General features: G+C 56.5%; 1 protein-coding gene across 4 annotated transcripts in view; it reads left to right on the top strand.

The window, feature by feature from the left end:
• SEC14L1 (SEC14 like lipid binding 1) overlaps window positions 1-15,544 on the top strand; it is an 87,420-nt gene extending 71,876 nt beyond the window's left edge. For all 4 annotated transcript variants that reach the window (XM_053893101.1, XM_053893100.1, XM_053893102.1 and 1 more), the window contains 12 exons: window positions 54-182; window positions 969-1,203; window positions 1,790-1,899; window positions 4,064-4,253; window positions 5,998-6,086; window positions 7,188-7,258; window positions 8,170-8,341; window positions 8,682-8,816; window positions 10,615-10,749; window positions 12,874-13,125; window positions 14,420-14,598; window positions 14,798-15,544. In XM_053893101.1, coding sequence (XP_053749076.1) covers window positions 54-182; window positions 969-1,203; window positions 1,790-1,899; window positions 4,064-4,253; window positions 5,998-6,086; window positions 7,188-7,258; window positions 8,170-8,341; window positions 8,682-8,816; window positions 10,615-10,749; window positions 12,874-13,125; window positions 14,420-14,598; window positions 14,798-14,903 — 1,803 coding nt within the window. In that variant the 3' untranslated portion in view covers window positions 14,904-15,544. The remainder of the gene's footprint in view (window positions 1-53; window positions 183-968; window positions 1,204-1,789; window positions 1,900-4,063; window positions 4,254-5,997; window positions 6,087-7,187; window positions 7,259-8,169; window positions 8,342-8,681; window positions 8,817-10,614; window positions 10,750-12,873; window positions 13,126-14,419; window positions 14,599-14,797) is intronic.
• The last annotated feature ends 4,522 nt before the right edge of the window (window positions 15,545-20,066 follow it).

Raw genomic sequence — 20,066 nt, 5'->3', positions numbered from 1 at the left:
ATACCGTCACTCATCAGCATAGTTAATGGGAATGATTTCTCATTTGTCTGCAGGTTCACCCTGAAAACGAAGATTGGACCTGTTTTGAACAGTCTGCAAGTTTAGATATTAAATCTTTCTTTGGTTTCGAAAGTACAGTGGAAAAAATTGCAATGAAACAATACACCAGCAACATAAAAAAAGTGAGTCCAGCTTGGGATTTTATGGAAAAGGGGAGGCAGGAGCCTCTGAGGTGCTCGAGGCTGGCAGTGTTTTCAGAAGGCCGGAAACGGGCCAGTCGGGCGTCCCGGCCGTTTCGCGACGCGGAAATGATTTGACTCTCCCCCGAGTCTTGGGTTCTAGGGAGGGGGAGGGTTGGGTGGGAGTTCAGATATTGCTGTTGCCAGTGATGTAGAAGGAAGGTGCAGCCACTGGCCGCTGTGCCCTCTGCCCAGAATCGTTGGCAGATTGGGGTGGGTGGGCGAGGCGGGAGCGGACCTGTCTGTGGGCAGGGGGAGCGCTTGTCGGGGATCCCCGGGGGTCCCCAGGCCTCGGGTTCTTAGGTTCACCTTGCGTGGAAAACTTTCCGTCTCGTTCTTGTGCTGTTGCTCAGCGCTGCTGTGGGATTTTGGTTTTGAGAGTGTCCGTGTGAGATCATGAATGTTAGGTGAAGGCTGGCTTTATTTTCAGGGTGTTGGAGAGAACTTGGGTCGAGACACAAAGCACAGATTGAGTACAAGGGTGATACATGGGTGCTTTTAATCAGTCATTTAAAAAACCCTGTCTCTTTAGAAATTACTTCCTGGACCTTTGGAGAAGAGGAAGTAAAATAATTATGAAAAACCCAGACACAGAGGCATTTGGCTTTGGCTTTTATAGATTTCTTCTGTGGCTATTCGGTTTTTGTTAGTGTCTTAAAAATCTGGGGGAGGGGCGAATAATTTGAATGTGGATCATATACTAAACGTCAAATCGGTTTTATTTTCAAGGGGAAAGAAATCATTGAATACTATCTTCGTCAGCTGGAAGAAGAAGGCATCACGTTCGTGCCCCGTTGGACTCCGCCTCCCATAGCTTCCTCTTCAGAGACGTCCTCGTCCTGCAAGAAACAGGCGGCGTCCTCGGCTGCTGTCGTCTCGGATGCTGCCCAGGCGGAGGGGCTGGGCGGCGAGGCCCTCAGCAGCCCCGGCGGGCCGCCCGAGCCGGCGGCGGGGACCCCTGAAGGTAGGAAAGATGCGGTGTCCCACGAGCAGGACCGGGGGTCGTATGGGGTCCTTTCCCTCCGGTTCCTCGGCCCGTTCCTGTCTCCTTAGGACCTTTAGGTATCATTTTGTCGCTCTCCCTTTTCCTCTGGCTTAGGTAACCCATTGTAGTTTTTCTCTTAGAACGAAGAAAAGTTTCATTTTTTTTTTTTTTTTTTTAATGGGCAGGAAGAGTTCTATCAAGTTGTTCTTTTATTGAAACCGGGAGATGTTTTTCAGTTATTTTAATTGAAGGCGTACTTAGCAAACGAAAGGGAGCAACTAAGCCTTTTACTGCAATCGTAGCGTCGCCAGATACTCTATGCCTTCCGTGTGCTAGGCCCTAAAGGTAATTGAGTCAGTAGGTTGAGCTGCGGCCTGGCCAGGGACTTAGTCTTACAGACGATCACTGAGGGTCTCTAAGGGGGGGCCGGCTTGACCCTGCTGTCCCTGTGGCATCCTTCAGTTCTGTGGCCGGAGGACCACACTTTACTGAGCGGGACGACTTTGGACGCCTTCAAGTTCCAGCGTTCTTTGTTGTAAACGCTGTCGTGTAATTTCTGTTCCAGACAAACTAGACGCAGACTACATCAAGAGATACCTGGGGGACTTGACCCCGCTGCAGGAGAGTTGCCTGATCCGGCTTCGCCAGTGGCTCCAGGAAACCCACAAGGGCAAAGTGAGAACCGGCCCCCCCGCCGTGTGTGGTGGTGCTGTCCGTGGAACTGTGGGCCCGGGTCCTGTTCATGGTTCCTCGGAGTAAATGTTCCCGATTACCGTAGCTGGGGAAGCCCCTCCCAGTCCCAGAGTCCCAGGATCTGTGTTTCTCTGTGTGGCATCCGAGTCCTTGACGGCAAATTGTGATGCCTTTCTATTTAGAATTAGTTTATTTTTCTAGGTTTACCAGAGAAGGGTGTCACTTAAAAACAGCTACACGTCGGGACACCTGGCTGGCTCCGTCAGTGGGGTGTGTGGCTCATGATCTCAGGGTTGTGGGTTTGAGCCCCACGTTAGGTGTAGAGATCACTTAAGAATAAAATCTTTAGGGGCGCCTGGGTGGCTCAGTCGGTTAAGCGTCCGACTTCGGCTCAGGTCGTGATGTCGTGGTTCATGGGTTCAAGCCCCGCGTCGGGCTCTGTGTTGACAGCTCAGAGCCTAGAGCCCGTTTCGGATTCTGTGTCTCTCTCTGTCTCTGTCCCTCCCCCTCTCGTGCTCTGTCTCTCTCTCTCTCTCTCTGTCTCTGAAAAATAAATAATAACATTAAAAAAAATTTGGCAATAAAAAGAATAAAAGGTGTTCAAAAATTACATGTCACGTTATAAAGCGATATCACGTTCCAGTATTCTGACATTTTAATTTTCAGAAGCTTTGGAAGGAATTCACAGATTGTTCTAAGACTAGAAGTGTTTGAGTTTCGATTTTGAGGTTTTGGTAAAATTTAGCCTTATAAGGAGTCGGGTTTTTCTTTTTTTTTTTTTTTTAATTTTTTTTTAATGTTTATTTATTTTTGAGACAGAGAGAGACAGAGCATGAACAGGGGAGGGGCAGAGAGAGAGGGAGACACGGAATCAGAAGCAGGTTCCAGGCTCTGAGCCATCAGCCCAGAGCCCGACGCGGGGCTCGAACTCACAGACCGCGAGATCGTGACCTGAGCTGAAGTCGGACGCTTAACCGACTGAGCCACCCAGGCGCCCCAAGGAGTCGGGTTTTTCTAACCCGCCTCATGCTAACGGGACTAGAAGTGAACACAGGGACGTTGCTATGTCCCGCTAGTTACTGGCATCGCTTAGTAAAGGGAAGCTGGGCATTGCATGGAGCCCACCCACGCGCTGGTTTCTGCCGGCCTTGGTTACCAGCACCTCCGTGTCTGACGACTGTTGGTAGCACTTACCGGGAGCACAGCCGCTGTAATGATGGCTGTCGTTTGTCGTGAGCTTGCCACGGGCTAGACACTCTCACGACCTTTACGAGATCTTCCCAACGTCCCTCTGAGACGGTGACGTGTCTTCCACCCCTGTTGTACATACGAGGAAACTGAGGCACAGGGCAGTGAAGTAACTTGCCCGAGGTCTTCCCCCGAGGGAGTGCTGGCGTGAGGGTTTGAAGCCAGGCCCTCCGGTCCCAGAACCCTCGTTCTTTACCACGTCCGTGGGATGCTGGTCCTTCCTGAGTCACAGCGATGCCATCTCCGTGCCTGGAGTTACTCTCCCAGCAGTGGGGGAGTCGGAAGGCTCCCCCTTCCCTGCCCTCCCACCCGCCGTGGACCGGCGGTGTGCACCGGCGAGCGTGTGGCCGTGGAGGAAGACGGCCGGGCCAGATAAGACTCGGACACGGTCTTGGCCTGGTCCTTCCCTCAGAGGAGCCGACTCGTCCGGTAGCAGACTCTCCAGAGAAGGTCCCTGTGTGTTAGCGACACCGCCACCAAAACCAGCAACACTTTTGCGTTCTGACTTTGGCTCGGGTGCGATACACATGTGCAGAACGCAGATCACAATCACGGATCGGTCCGGCAGGCCGGAGCATTTGACGTTTAACAGATTATTTCTGCCTCCGCTCTGCTTTGCTGACACCAAAATAGAATTCTGGAAAGATTACTCAGATTAGCGGTAGTGATTTTCTAAAGCCTTGAGGGGGGTTTTTTAGTAACAGCCGATTTAAAAAAAAAAATTGTTTTTTGAATGTTTCTTTTTGAGCGACAAGTAGCGGCTGATTTTAAATAGCGCAATAATGCAGCTCGCTCTGGACGAGAAGTGAGTTTTAGAGTTTCATTCCCCTTCAGTCACTTGGTTTTCTTCCCTTAGCAGCTTTTACCGTTGCTTAGGAACCTCTTATTCTCTTCACAGATTCCAAAGGACGAGCACATTCTTCGGTTCTTACGTGCCCGGGACTTCAACATCGACAAAGCCAGGGAGATCATGTGTCAGTCTTTGACTTGGCGGAAGCAGCACCAGGTGGACTACATCCTCGATACCTGGAGCCCCCCCCAGGTCCTCCAGGACTACTACGCCGGAGGCTGGCACCATCACGACAAAGGTGTGCTGGGCGTCTCGGGCGCGCTTAGAGGCCGCCTCGCGCCGAGTCCAGAGGGCCTGTGGGTGGTCTCCCCGCCTCTCTCCGCCTGGGCAGAGGGGCGCCCGTTCATCGCGGCCAGCCCCACACCCCCCCCACCTGCTTGGGAGCTCCCCCCGCCCTGCGTCCCTGTGGAGCGCAGGCACGGGCTGTCCCTTCCTTCCCTCCGCTCTCGCCCCCCCCCCCTTGGCCGCCAAGTTTCTTCGTGTTGCGGGAAGGCCGGCATTGCCAGAGGCGTGCCCTCTGCATCCTGGTTCGGAGTTGGGCAGCGGACAGGACGGGATCGCAGACGTGGACAGGGCACGGGGCGGCCCTGGCGCGCCCTCCCCCTCAAAGCAGGCCCTTCCCAAGCGGAATAGGTCTGATGTGTCTGTTTTCCAGACGTCATCTTTTGTGCTTTTCCATATTAATTGTAGCTTTATTAGTTTTTACTGGAAACATCTCTTTATTCTGTTTCCCGACCCTTCGAAGACTGAAGCGTCGTAGTAAAACATGAATGTGTTTTATAAACGTTGGGAGACACTTTTTATAAACCTTCCCTTCAACAGGATTTGGGAGCGCAAAGACCTTTTTGTTTTAAGTAGAACAGATCTAGAGCCAGAGTCTAGAGAGTTTGTTTTAAGTAGAACAGGTCTATGGGGTGCCTGGGTGGCTCAGTCGGTTAAGGGTCCAACTTCGGCTCAGGTCATGATCTCTCGGTCCGTGAGTTCGAACCCCGCATCGGGCTCTGTGCTGACAGCTCAGAGCCTGGAGCCTGTTTTGGATTCTGTGTCTCCCTCTCTCTGACCCTCCCCTGTTCATGCTTTGTCTCTCCCTGCCTCAAAAATAAATAAAACATTAAAAAAAAAAAAATTAAAAAAAAAACAAAAACGTAGAACAGGTCTGGAGCCAGTGGGAGGTGAATGAAGTTCACCGGGTGATAAACACAAGGAAAAGTTGGGCCCCGTCTGTCAGAGGAGCGGGCTGGCTTCCCGTGGACGACATAAGACGGGTCTCAGGTGCTTGTCAGGAGCAGATTCCTTCCCTATCCTTTCCCCTGCTCCCCTGAGACAACAAGTGTCAGGGGTCTAGAATCTAGAGAGTCTGTTGATTCCGGGACCCACTGTGGCCACTGAGGTCTTTACGCCGTCCGCGTAACTGTCGTGTGATGACAGCGCATCTGTAAAGCGAATGAGGTTCCTCTCAGGCTCCATGTTAGGCCTCCAGGCTGTAAACACGTAGAGCCGCCCTGTGCTGGTTGGTATGAAAGTAAAGAGTTCCTGAAAGTCCTCAATTATCTTGATCCTCTAGGTGGGAATCAAGGGTAAGCGCACTTCTAGGAAATCTAGACGTTAACTTTTTGGTAACCCATGAAATGAACACGTTTTCTTCCCTAAAAAAAATCAAAGATTTAAAATACTCCCTGCTCACGGAAGAAGCGTGGGTACTCTGAGGTCCCCCCCGCCGTTGAAAGTGGGCTCTGTTCAACCCCCTGGTTGTTCTCGAGTCTGAGCCCCGGTCGGCACCGGCGGTTAGAGGAGGGCCGGACGGAGGCTGAGCTCCGCTGGGTGCCCCGGGTCCCGGGCAGAGGGGCGGCTGCTGGGGGGGGCTCTGCTGTGCCCACGCAGCCGGCCGCGGCCTCTGAGCGGGGAAGCGCGCTCCTCGTTAGGGCTCCGGTCAGCTGCTCGCCGGGAACGGTGCCGATCATGCGTTTCCTTCCCCTCCGCAGACGGCCGGCCGCTCTACGTGCTCAGGCTGGGGCAGATGGACACCAAGGGTTTGGTGCGAGCGCTCGGCGAGGAGGCTTTGCTGCGATACGTAAGTGCTTCCCGGGGAGGCCACCGCCCCCTTCCGACCGTCACAACTGTCCCCTTAGAGCGAGCGTGGAGTGCGTTTGCAATCAGGAGAGGAACTCTCTCAGTACGTTTTTAGAACTTCAGAAGAGGGCCCAGGAGCTCTAGAGATACTTTTCACAGGAAAGCGTGAACGAAAAATCACCATGGCCACTCAGGATGGCTTCTTGGGGCCGATTTGGAGCCCTCTTCTTCCATCGAATCGCTCCCTCCCCCCTCCTCCTTTTGAGATGTGTCTCACTCAGGTCAGACCTCTTCATGGTATTCTTTCCCCAGCACGGCCTCACCAGGGGGTGGGAGGGCGGTTAGCGTCTCCCATCTGAGCGATTAGAAATGCTTCCTTCCCGCCCCTGGACCCCGGGCTCCCCCCTGCCCCTTCAGCCTCCACAGTGCGGGCAGTTAGGAGAAGAGTGTTGTCCTTAAACCAAAACACAAACGAAAACTTTAAAAGACACCTCCGTGATCCCATTGTCTTCGAATATCTGTCGTTGGCATCTCGTCGTGTATTCTGTCGGCCCCACCACCGTGTGAGCGTTTACACGTGCACACGCGCGTGGCCGCATATACGCACTCGTGCACATAAAGATGTGGATGGACTGTGTCTCCAGGGGAAGTGAATCCAGATCAGAGAGTCCCCTCAGCCGTGCTTCCAGTCCGCTCTAACACTGCCCTTCCTCGTGGATTTGCGTGTGGCTGAACGTTCCCCTGCTCGCAGCTACCCTCCCCCCCCCGCCCCCCCCCATACCCCAGAGGCGCTGATTCCAGAGACAGGTCAGCGGGGCACGCCCTCCCCGCCCATCCGGTGACACCTAGCTCCCATCTCACGGGACGTAGCTGTCACCTTCGCCCAAAGGACAGTGCTCACCCCCTGTGGAGAGAGAGAGAGATTCTTTGTCAGCCACAGGTTGTGTGTGTGTATGAACGTGTCGTAAAATCTAAACCGATGACTCTTTCGGTTGACTTACTTGCCTAAAACGGGCTTTGTTATTGTCCCTTTGGTTCCTAGCTTGACACGGTGGTGTTGCTTAGACTAATTGTGGGTTTTTTATGGCCCTTTTTCACTTAGGTTCTCTCCATAAACGAAGAAGGGCTGAGACGGTGTGAGGAAAATACAAAAGTCTTTGGTCGACCTATCAGGTAGACGTTGATGTTGTTTTCCCTTCCAGCTTATTGAGAATACGAGTTAAATATTTCTAGTTGACTTTTAGGACCCAAGGCCGGTTTGATTGTCACGCTTTTAGGGTTTTAGAACCCAATCTAAATAGTAGCCTGTTTTCTACAGCGTCCTCAAAGGCGGAAGAAGGATAACCGTGTAATACGGTTAGTTGGGAGGGACAGGTGCTGGGTTTTGGCATTTTTAACCCCGAGGCATTGCTGTCACCTCGCTCTGAGTGGGTCGGCCTGTCTGGTTAGTCTGCATGGTCCTTGTGGGGGGAGCCCCCGGGGGTGCAAAAACTTATTCTGCATTTCTAAACCATACTCGTAGTTCTGGTAAACCATTCTGAGAATGTGCAGCGGTTCAGAGGCTCACACCAGAAGGGGACGGCAGGTTAACTGGAACGGAAGTTCCGCCATGACAGGAAGGAGTTGCGAGGGTTTTGCGTTCCCTGCCGTAGTCTCGGCTCCTGAGGCCGCGCTGGACTCCGATCCTTGCGGAGGAAGAGCTGCTCGTGGTTCGCCACAGCGCGCATTAGAAAGCCAGGCCCGTGCCCCGTTGGGTCGGCAGAGGCCGCGCAGCGGGTCAAGCACGGCACGTCACCTCGTTGTGCTGGGTCACGTGCGTGCCCGGGTGAGGTTGCGATGGTCGATGAGCCGCTGATGCTTTGCCGTCTCGGGGATCGGTCCCACCCCACCGATCCCGCGTGCTTGCCTCGAGTAGATAGAAACACGGTGCGCGACACTTTGGTTTTTCAAGGCTGGTGGACTTGTGTTGATGTGTGTAAAGGGCTGTTGCCCAGTATCGAAACGAGAAAACAGTAGCAGTCGCTTGGGACGCGGTTGGCGAGTGTGCCGTCTGGCGAGTGACACACGTCTGCACGCCCTTACAGTTCGTGGACCTGCCTGGTGGACCTGGAGGGTCTGAACATGCGCCACCTGTGGAGACCCGGCGTCAAGGCCTTGCTGCGCATCATAGAGGTGGTCGAGGCCAACTACCCCGAGACGCTCGGCCGCCTCCTCATTCTTCGCGCCCCCAGGGTGTTTCCCGTCCTCTGGACGCTGGTAGGTCTGGACGCCGCTTTGCACGAACGACGAGCCACTTGGAAGGCGGACGTGCGTGCGTCCGCGTGCGTGTGTCCCTGACCCTTAGCCTTAGCTGGCTAGGAAATAACAAAATAAACGTGGAAAGATACGCAGTTTCTCAAACCAGTGAAGGGAAGAAAGAATTCCCGAACGTCCTTCTGTCACGCGGACAGACTTTCCATGTATCAGACTCCCTTCCCCGGCCCCCTCTCCACCCCCCCCCACCCCCCCCACTCATACTGTCTCGTTGTCATTTTAATCTTTGGAAATCGGACGGCCAAGCAAAGATGACCGCATGATCTTCTCTCATTACCTACAGGTTAGTCCATTCATCGATGACAACACCAGAAGGAAATTCCTGATTTACGCAGGAAATGACTACCAGGGTCCTGGCGGCCTGCTGGATTACATCGATAAAGAGATTATTCCAGATTTCCTGAGCGGGGAGTGCATGGTATGTATTTAGGCAAGTAGTTACACGTTTGGCCGCTTTACAGGGATAGGGAGGGTGGGCGTTGGTTGGTACAGATGATTTTCAGAACCTTTAGTTGGGAGTATTGTCTTTCTTTTGGCTGACATTTCTCTGACCCAGAGTTAAACTAAATAGAACCATGTAAGTGATGGTCGATAACATGCCCATTTCTTCGTCGTTAAATACTAATGAGAATTTGTTTTAGACTCTAATATAATTACGGCTTGCTTTATTCACTCAGCTTCGTGTGGATCAGATTTCTTTTACCTGTCGGGGGGAAGCTGTGCGTTTTTTAAAAACACTTAAGTCCAGATGATTCTCCCAAGATTTCCCCCCGACCGTAAATCAGGATAACATTTCAAAGGGGGTTGCTAGCTTCTCGGGCAGACACCTCCACTTGTGTGCCCTGAACTGTGATGAGGGGTCCTTGAGGACCTTACAGCCCGAGGGCATGACACAAGGGTGAAAGAGACCTGCGGAGGCGCAGGTGGCTTCCCGAAGTGACAGCCGAAGCCAGAGGGGGGTCAGGCTCTCGTTAGGGGAAGGATCTCTGTCATCTTCACGGTAAATAAAGTTACCCGCTTCGGATACGTACACACTGGATCTGACGTGTGTGTTTATGAGCTAACGAACTGGGCTTTCGGGAGAATCTTTCGGGATGGGTGGAGGAGGTTGAACAGCATTCGGATCCAGCTTTCAGGTCGTGGGTCCTGCGCTCGGGAATTGCAGGTGGCGTCGCGGTGCGAGGGGCAAACGAACTACAGGGCCCTCCTCTCCAGGCGCCGTGACGTTGAATCGGGAGGTCAGGCATGTAGCATCCTACAGACGGCTCGCGTTACATGAGAACGGTCCCGAGTGGCCGGTCCTTCCGTTGTGAGCTGGAGGGAGGCCTGGCTCACGGCGGATCGGACCACGTTTGTCAGGCACCGACCACCGTGATGCGATTACCGGGCTGAGAGTCCTCTTCTGTCCACGCGTCCGGGCTCCGGCGCCTGAGGCTCTCCCGGCTGTCATGTGTCCCTGCACACTGTGCTTCTCGCACTCGGCGCTCCGATGTCCCCTAACAGGACGTCATGCCGGGATAGGTCTCCAGGCTGGCCGCACTGCCGGCCGGACACCGTCGTGTGGGTTCCCTGTGTCCTCCCTCGCCTCCCGGGGCCGATGGTGCGAGAGCTGCTAAGATGCTGTGAACTTGAGTGCTGGGTCACTCTGTCAAGGTCGACTAGGAAGTTTATGAAATACACAGATTCTAGTTCAACTTAGCCTGTTTGCAGCGGCTTCAGAAGAGGCTCTCCTTTGTTATTTTTTTGTCTGGCATTGTGGACGGATCCTCTGACCCGGGTCAGACACAAAGCTCTCATCGCTGGTTACGTATGTATTGACGGCAATTGCGTGTAATAAAGAAATGCCTGTAGTTGCCGAGAATCCAGCTTTTCTGAACGTGACGTTTCCTCTTCACGGTGCCGTGTGAATGCTTGCGATTCTTACATAAACCAGCTTTCGTAATTTGAGTCCAGTACCTCGTAAATACTCGTGTGAATTCTGTGCTAAATCAGCTTCAACTTGCTCTCGTTTAAAGTATGACACGTGTATTTAAGAGGTTCTTAAAAATCCTTTTGCCAAGTCGTACAGAACGTTTTTCGACCTCGCCAGCGTTTTCCGTTTCCCGGGCGGCCCGGAGGAGTCGAGCATGCTGGGACATGGCCCTCGCCGGAGTGTTTGGTGTTCAGGGGGACCCCGTGTGCGGGCACAACTTTTATTGCCGCGTTTCTGTTTCCAGTGTGAAGTGCCCGAGGGCGGACTGGTCCCCAAATCTCTGTACAGGACCGCGGAGGAACTGGAGAATGAAGATCTCAAGCTGTGCACCGAGACCATCTACCAGTCTGCCAGCGTCTTCAAGGGAGCCCCGCACGAGGTGCACCCTCCGCGGTGACGGCCCAGGGCGGTGGGGCCCCTTCTCCCCAGGGGGAAATTCTTCAGGCGGCCTGCCGAATAGGATTTAGTTCAGGAAAATCAGATGCTTTCTCTGGTTGTTGTCTTTAGATTGTTGTCAATTTTTGTTGCTTGTTTTTTTTAAATCTGTAGTTGAGGCACATGTCTACACTGAAGGGCAGGCGTCTCTCAAGGCATCTGTGCTCGGAAGGAGATCAGGCCTCCTCACCTCTGTTTTACTGGATAACCTCTTAGCGCAGGGATGAGAGGGGGGGGCACGTGGAAAGTCTTTCCTGTGGAAGATGTTTGACTCCTCGGTTTGGTTAGTTTAGCGATTACATAGGGCCGGTTTCATTTCTCTTTTTTCCTGACCGGGCCTTGGTGGTTTAGATTTTAAGGAATTTGCCCGTTTTTGTAAGTCAAGCAGAGTGAGGAGAAAAGCACATTTCTCTTCCCTTCTTGCTGTCCCCTCTGGTGCGGAAGCAAGAGTGCGCCTGTGTTTTGTATACGCCGTGTGTCCTCTGATGACATTGTGGGCGGCCTGAGCTGTGAGGGCTCCCAGCCGAGCCCCCCTCCTGAGCTCCGGGCAGCTTTCCGCCTCGAGGGTTGATGCCGAGGACGGCGGCCCTGGGCTCCCAGCGAGGGGTCAGCGAGGAGGGGCTGCGGGCTCAGGCCGCAGCCGGTGGCCGGGAGCTGACCCCTTACCGCCACCCACCATCTGTCCTTGCTGGTGTGTGTCCCGGAATGGCCGGCCTGTCACTTGCGGGGCGGGCAGGGACCGTCACTGTGCTCACACAAGCGGAGGCACATTAGGTGTGCCTCATTCCTAGATTCTGTAGGGAGATCTTGAATTCTCAGGGCTTTGCCTTCAGGATTGTTTATATTGATCTCCTGCACGGAGACCAGGCTCGAGGAGGCGGAGTTCTCGTTTCTCCGGTGACCCCGTCTTGTCTGTGGCACAGAATTCGGTGGCGCATGACCGTGTCTTGAGAGTCACGGGGTATCTGTGGAAGTGGGAACGCCTTCTGTGTCACGGCACCAGAACTTGCTTTGGGGCTGGAGTAAAACACAAATCGAGGATGGTGACGCCCCTGAAACGAAGGCTGAATTCAGTGTCCCCCTCATGAGCACAGAAAGGAGGGGGCCCGTGGGCAGACGGGGTGCCTCTCGGGAGAGCTGTGCCCCTGGGGAGCCGCCTCGCTGCAGGAAGGGAAGCGCGGTTCCCACAAAGGGCTCTGGTGCTCCCGGAATCTGCTCTTTCGGGAAATTCCGGAGTGGTATTTCTGTGGTGAGGAGGAAAGAGTCTGCCTGACGACGAGCAGAAGGCTCTTCCCGGGAAGAGGGGGCCCCGGCCCCGGCTAAGGTTTCCGAGCGAACGCAGAGCCTCGGACAGCTGGCTTCAATTCTCACGTCCCTCCCGTAGTCATGTTCTGAACTATGTAACTTTGATCATCCCCTACTGGGAAACTTGATACGGGCGCGCCGTTAGGAAGTTCGGGTTTTAGGTTGGCGCTCGGTCCCCGGGGCGCTTCCCCTGCCCCATGCCACGTGGCTCTTTGCTCCCCCGCCTGCGCTGGCTGCCACCGTGCCTTGCGAGCCTCTGTTCCCTCCGCTTGCCCGGAACGTTTCCTTTTCTGTTCCTCCACGTGCCCTCTGTTCTGCTTGTGCCTTCTCCGGCACCTTCCTTGTGCTGGCCAGCCTAGAGCGACCCGCGGAACCGCTTCTGTACCGTGTTGAGTTCCTTCTGTTCTGTGTGGCTAAGGCATTTTGGCAGCCAGGGCCCGGCGTTTCGAGCGCGGAGGCTCGTGCAGTGGGAAGTCTTGGGCCGTGGGGGCAGCCAAGGAAGAGCACAGAGCTTGACCTGGAGCGGGGGCCACTGGTCGAAAGAAGGGAGAGCCGGAAGGCTGGGTGGCCGGAAGGCGGATGTGGGTGAAGAGACGGCCGACGTGACACGTCTCCCTTCCTCCCACGACCCCCACACACACCGCTGGGCCAGAAAGCCCCTCCGGAGACGAAGCCACCACAGTGGCAGTGGCAGCACAGGGCGGGGGTGGAGGGGGGCGGCCTCGTGCTTCCCTTGGTCGCCTCATGCAACCTCTTCTTCCAGATCCTCATTCAGATTGTGGATGCCTCTTCGGTGATCACTTGGGATTTTGACGTGTGCAAAGGGGACATCGTCTTCAACATCTACCACTCCAAGAGGTCGCCCCAGCCTCCCAAAAAGGACTCCCTGGGGGCGCACAGCATCACTTCCCCGGGAGGGAACAACGTGCAGCTGATAGACCGAGTCTGGCAGCCGGGCCGTGACTACAGCATGGTCGAGTCCCCTCTGATCTGCAAAGAAGGGGAGAGCGTGCAGGTAGGCCCGTCCGGCATTCCCTGCGGCTTGCGTATTTCGTCTCGCAAAGGAGGGCTCTCGGGCTTCACCGATGCCCCGCGTGGCTGGCGCGGTGTGTCCTCGGGCGAGCCCGTAGCTGTGTCCGGCTTCCGTTCCTGTCAGGACGACACTCAGGAAGCCAAGTGAGACCCCGAAGAAAACTCAGACCTGAGTGACGGTTCTGGACTGAATCCATGACTTGGATCTAAAGTGCATGAGGTTTTTTTAGAAGTTCTTTTCATGAAAGTGACGTGGAGGGAAGGGAGAGGCATTCTGTGCACTTGGACAGCTGGAGGCAGGCTTCCGCCGAGAGGAAAAGTGCCCTAAATCAGCAGGGGGAGAGGCACGTGCTTCGGGAGCTGTCCGCTGTCGTTACTGAGCATTCTAGTTCGTTTAAAAATGCTCTGTCGGTTCATTTGTTAAGTCGTGGACGGTTATTTTCAGTGCTTGTACTAAGAACAGTGGTCCTTGGGCGCTTCTGGCCTGCATAATAGATGTGTAATTTTGCTGCCTTTACAGTTTTCAGGGATAAGCCTGTCAGTGTTTGGTCTGAGAAGTAGAGTAAAAGAGAGGCTTTTACTCCGTTTTAAAAGTAACGGACAGTTGAAGGTGAGGCTCCGGTCATTTTCGCACGTTGACATTGAGTCCTACTTTAGATGGACACCCTTTATAAGGTTTTTCTTCGTGTTTATTTATTCTTGAGAGAGAGAGAAAGACCAAGCACGAGCGGGGGAGGGGCAGAGAGAGAGGGAGACACAGACTCGGAAGCGGGCTCCAAGCCCCAAGCCGTCAGCACAGAGCCCGACGCGGGGCTCGAACTCACAAGCTGTGAGATCATGACCTGAGCTGATCTTAAGCTGATCATGACCTGAGCTGAGTCAGACGCTTAACTGAGCCCTCCAGGCGTCCCTAGGTTGACATCCTTTTAACCAGAATGCTCTAGGTAGATGATTGCAAGCAGGTCCGGGAGAGCATCGCCTGGTCAGATGACCTTTTCTGAGCCCCTTAGGGCTGAGCGAAGGGTGGCCTGAGCTCACCCAGCCCCCCAGGCGCCTGCCCCTGTTGCGGCCGTCCTCCCCATGAGGCCACAGGTCCTCCTCGGCGCCCAGCGGGGCCCTGGCCGCGGGGCCGGCAGGCGGGCCACCCACCGAGATGGCCGGCGGTCACTGCGGAGCGCGATGACGGGGCCAGCCTCCGGGTGGCGTCTGCTGGGGGGTGGGCTTGGGGGAGGGGCTCCGAAGCGAGCTCTCAGCCGGCACCGCCCGACTTGTTCCAGGGCTCGCACGTGACGCGGTGGCCGGGCTTCTACATCCTGCAGTGGAAGTTCCACAGCATGCCGGCGTGTGCCGCCACCAACCTGCCCCGGGTGGACGACGTGCTGGCCTCGCTGCAGGTGTCGTCCCACAAGTGCAAAGTGATGTACTACACCGAGGTGATCGGGTCCGAGGACTTCCGGTACGGGCTCCCCTCCCACCGGGGCCGCCGGCCGCGGGGTCTCGCGTACGGGTGGCCGTGGCCTCGGGGGGCCGTTCGTGGCGGCCGGCGCGCGACGTCCTCCGTGTGCGGGGGCGGTGGGGGCGGGGCGGCCGAGAGCGGGGGCGGGGCGGCCCGCCGCGGGGTCCTGATGCCTCGTCCCTCCCTGTGCCGCTCGCAGGGGCTCCATGACCAGCCTGGAGTCCAGCCACAGCGGGTTCTCGCAGCTGAGCGCCGCCACCACGTCCTCCAGCCAGTCTCACTGCGGCTCCATGGTTTCCAGGTAGTGCCGCGACGCCCGTGCGCGGAGGGGACAGCGCGCCTCCTCGGACGGCCCGCCGCGCTCCGCCCCCTGCCGGCGGCCGCGTTGTGCCGACTCGTCACCTTGTAGGCCGCGGATAGCTCTGCAGACGGCAGACGTAGTCCTCCGCCCCAGACCCTGTCGGCAGGTAGTTTTAACTCCAACTCGATAGCCATAGATTTTGTACACAGTGGGCACAAAAGCAAACCAGAGCACAAGGGCTCCCTCGAAAGGCAAGTAGCTCGTGTACAGTTAAGACGTTGACTTTGCCTCCGAAGCTGATGCAAAAAACGTTTCCGACAACCTCCACACGCTGTCCGTTAGCGGGTGGGTCCCCACACCGTCCTTCAGAGACGAGCCACCCCCCTACCCGGAGCGGAAGCTGCCAGCTGGTCCCCACCCCGCGTGCACAGCCGACCCGGCCCGCAGGTTGAGTGGCCGCCCCCCCCCCCCCCCTCGTTCCCGGGGGCAGACCTGCTACCCCGGGAGGCCTTGGGGGTGGCCGGTGGGAGCGCCGAGCTCTGCTCCCGCGGGCAGGTGCGTCCACGGTCAGGGGACCCTCGGGGACTCCCGGCGACGCCCGGAAACCACCGCCGTCATTAAACACTTCCTCTTGCCTCCTTTTCACACCTTTTTGATACTTTCAGAGCAGGATTTTTCTGGAAGCGAACCCGCAGGGAAGGGATTCTTGCCCTCTTCCCGTGGCGTGTCGTCCTCTCTCCCTGCGGACGCTGGTTCAGAACTCCCTCCAGCGTTAATCCCGGTGCCTCCTCAGAGCCTAATAGCATCGGGGCCCCTGTGGTCCTTCTCGTCACTGGAGGGGTATTTTGAAGGCCCAGTCGCTTTTGCCACGTTGAGATCGTCCGGTGTCCACTTCAGCCCACCGTGTTCTCGCCGTGTGGCCGCTCCGGGAGAGCGCGCGGCCTGCGGGAGCCCCGCTGCTTTGTAGAAGAAAAGTGCGGACTTTGGGGGTGTGTTTGCGGGTGCGGGCATGCGGGTGGGGGGTGGCAGTGGTGCGAGCGGGTGTGACCGTGGGGGTGCCTGTGGCAGCAGTGGGGCGCACGTGCATGACGCGTGTCAACGCGTGCAGGGGTGTCTGTGAGTCAGTGTCTGGGGGGGGGGGGGGGGCGCGTGCGTGTGAGACCGAGCACGAGTGGGTGGCATTGAGCAGGGCGGGGAGGGGTGCGGGGGGGCGGGGGCAGCAGTGCGATGCTGGGGAGAAACGGGCAAGTAGAAAGTGAGTCCAAGTTACAAGGGATTCTTCTAGAAGCAAATCAGAACGTGGGCTTGCTTTGCCTTTTACGTTTTCTTTCTGACCCCGGCGACAGAGCACGGTCCATCTCGTGGTGGCCCGTGGTTTTTTCAGCTTTTTACGGGAAACGCGGGTCATTCGCAGATCTGACCGCAGGTTGCATCGGGTTCGCGTTTGTGATAAGGACGTGACGTGTCGGGTGGTGTCGGAAGAGGCTGTGTCTTTAAAGATCCGTGCCAAAACCCACGCGGCCGCTCTGGGTGTGCGTGAGGGGCATGTGCGTCCCGGGCCGCGGTGCTCGCGGTCTGCTCTGAGGGCCCAGGTGGGGTGGCCACGCAGCGGAGGAGCGTGTGGAGGGCGCTGTGCTCCCTTGCGAGCACCGAGACGGGAGGGACGCCCGGTCAGTGCGGCTCCGGGGTGGCCTGCACGCTGAGCCCTGGGCCCCTCCGGGACTGCCGGCCTCCCCGGGGCGCAGCCACCGGCTTCCTTTGAGAAGATACGCTCGTCATTGGCACCTAGAGCCTTGTTTCCAGAAAGCACAGGAGGGTTGCTTACACCTGCGCTGCTTCCGATCAGCGCTTCCTCCTTCCTGATTCCCAGGACCTGAAGGTGGTCCCTTCCTTCTCTTTCTCTCTCTCTCTGTGTCTCAGATGGCGATTTTGCTGCCAGCTGCCAGGAAAACACTTCCCTCCACAGCCCACCTCAGCCCAGGGATGTTTGTAGAACTCTTTGAGTTGCAGCCACCCCCTCCCCCAGTCTGAAGATGTGTTCCTTTTCAGTTGACTCGGAAGTGTCCCTGTCCTGTCCCCAGGGAGTGGAGTGCCTCCGAGAGTTCGGAGCACGTTCGTAGGGCCGGCTCACGGCCACGGCACCTGCTTCTCCCGGGAGGGGCCGCGGGCACACGGGTCTGGACCGAGCCCCGACTGTCAGTGCCCCGCACTTCTCCCCTGCCCTAAGGGTTCTTTCGGTTTCCCTTCTATTACTAATGTCTTAACCCCTTTTTCTTCCTAAGTTCCTTATTTGCATATCAAATTCTGTAAATGTTTTGTAAACATATTACCTCACTCTTGGTAATACAATACTGATAGTCTTTAAAAGATTTTTTTACCGTTCTCGATAATAAACGTGAACCGTTTAAAGAAAAGGATGTCTCTTTCTTACTGTGAAATGCAGAGCGGCCGTCTCCCTTGAAGAGGCTGACATTCTTAGGAGACTTCAGGGGCCAAGGCCGAGCTGGAGCCAGCGTGCTGGTATTCGAGAAGTTCCCGAGCAGTGCCCAGCTGGTGCAGGAGCCGGATCGCGGCTGTGAGCGGCTGGCGCACAGAGGCGACCCGGGGCTGGCGGCTGCCTCGCTCCCGTCAGGGGACCTGCTGTAGGTTTCTTGGACTCCGTGAAGGCAAACCCGGCCCGGGGGCAGGGTGTCCGATGCGTCCTTTCTTCAGTAATAAAACGGATCCTTTAATCCCGAGGCTTCAGAAGGAAGAAGATGGGCGGGTGTGGACCTTCAGAAACCTGGGCCCCCTTTCCCCCCGCGGCTGGTTGCCGGCTGGTGCAGGGTGGCAGGGCCCAGGAGGGCCGAGCGGAGCGCCCGACTGCCGCCTCGGTCGGGAGCCGTCACTTGGTTTTCTAGTCAGGGTGGGTGGGAGCTGGCCGAGGGGACCGGCCGGGGATGTGGCGTGGGCAGCAGGCGTGTGAGCGTCTGCGTGTCGCGAGCTCGGCCTGGGTGCTGAGTCTGTCGGCAGAGGAGACGGGTGACGGTCTCCATCCCCTTCTTGGCAACGCGAGGGCCTCGACGCCTTAGCCTGTGGCTGCAGGAAGCGCAGGGTTTACACCGTTATTTCGTGCTCTGAGGTCTCTCCCTGTCTTCGGGTCAGGCCTGCTTTTACCAAGCCTTTGGTTTAGCATCGGACTCTGACGGCGGAGGTGAGAATCCAGCGAGCGTCTGTCCCCTGCTGCCATCCCTCGGCTGTCGCAGAGAGCGTGGCGACGGAGCGGGACGTCCCGGACAACGGTCACTGTGTCACGTCGGGGCCACCAAACCCGCAATACGTGTTTCTCCTCACGCACGTCGCTCCCCTTGATTGCCGAGCACAGCCGTGGGGCGCCCCTCGGCGCTCCGGGCAGGGCAGAGGTGTTCTCAGTAAAACGTCCTAACGAGCCGATGAATCTGCAAGTCGGGGCTTTGGGAAGCAGGGCTTCTGGGAAGAGGGTAGGGGCGTCCCCGTACGAAAACGGCACCGAGACTGCAAAGCCCCAAACCCGAGGACATCTGAGTCGTGTGCTTAAAAACGGTTAAAGTGGCAAAGTCTGTTGTTTATCTTCTGCCACCGTAAACGCCCCTGTGGACGTGGTTCACAGCCAAACTAGGGGGTCGGGGATCTGCACGACCCAGCTACAGCCCTGAGCCCCCGTGTTCAGTGGTGGAGTGTCTGATGCACGGGAGCAGGGCCCAGGCCACCCGGCAGGTGCCCAGGAGGGTCGCTGGGCTGGACCCGGGCCGCGCCCCTTCCGACGGTGGGTGCCCGGGCCGCTGGTGAGGAGTCCGAGGGGTGGGGCAGCCACGCCCTTGCCACGCCCAGCGCCAACCTGACGGGGCTCCCTGCCAGGAAGGGCCCCACACCGAGGGAAGCCTGCCAGGAGCGGAATGAAAAGTAATCAGGAGAGGGACAGGAAGGAAAGAGAAGGGCTGGGCCGCCGCAGGGTAGGAGCCAGGAAACCCCTGGAAGCAAATAGACATTTTTTAAGTTTCCCAAGAACAGCAGAAGGGGGGACTCTGTAGAATTAGAAGTGCTCTCTTAAAGTCCGCTTTGTTCTGGAAGTTCATGACCTCATCTGACATAAAAATAAGTATCAGAAAGGTATCAGGGCGCCCGGGTGGCTCAGTCGGTCACGCATCCGACTTTGGCCCGGGTCACGATCTCATGGTTCGTGAGTTCGAGTCCCGCATCTGGTGAGCCCTGCTTCTCTCTCTCCCTCTGTGCCCTTGCTCACTTGCGCTCTCTCAAAAAAAAAGAAAAGAAAAGAAAGCATCAAAGTCAAGTCCGTACAAATCTGAGAATGAGAATAGTCTGCTCCAGAGAAGGAGCGCCCGCCAGAAGGACGTGCCTGCACGATGGACAGACGTGAACTGGGCTTTCTGATGGCAGGTAATACACGACGTGTTAATAGTTTCGTGTGTACGACATACAGACTCAAAGCTCTGTGCGAGCGCGCTCGCCACCCGTCAGGGTACAACAGCGTCACAGCGTCCTTACGGCAGTCCCCGTGCCGTGCTGCTCGCCTCCAGGACTGACTGCGTCACTGGAGGTCTGTGCCTCCTCACCCCCGGCCCCTCTGACAACCGCCGGTTGGTTCTCTGTGTCGAGTCTGGTTTCTGTTTTCTGGGTTTTCTGGGTTTTTTGTGTTTTGTGTTTCTTCCTGAACTAAAAGTCACTAAGAAGACAGACGTGGAAGGAAAGCGTGCGTTAGAAAAGTCTGGAAATGCAGCGACGCTTCAAGCATCAGAGATGAATGAAATCGCTTCAGGAATGAAAACTGGCTTGGAAGGACACAGACCGAAAAATACAACAGGTCAGGCTTTAAGAGAAGCGAAAAGAGCCGAAGAGGAAGATTGTACGAATCAGAAAGGAAGGACGAAAGTGAAGACGTTTATTTATTTCTTTTAAAATGTTTATTTTTGATCGAGCGAGCACCAGCTGGGGGAGGGGCAGGGATGGGGACGGAGGATCCAAAGCGGCACAGAGCCCGACGCGGGGCTCAGACCCAGGAACCGCGAGATCGTGACCTGAGCCGGAGTTGGACGCTCAACCAAGTGAGCCACCCAGGCGCCCCAAGGAGAAGACATTCAGAAGGGGACGCGTCTTGAAGGTGAACGAAGCGGCCGCAGTGTAAGGGTGA

This window comes from Panthera pardus, unplaced genomic scaffold (genome assembly GCF_024362965.1).
Source record: "Panthera pardus isolate Hobbes unplaced genomic scaffold, ASM2436296v1 HiC_scaffold_3, whole genome shotgun sequence".
Taxonomy (NCBI): domain Eukaryota; kingdom Metazoa; phylum Chordata; class Mammalia; order Carnivora; family Felidae; genus Panthera; species Panthera pardus.
This window is presented reverse-complemented; position numbering and strand designations above follow the sequence as displayed.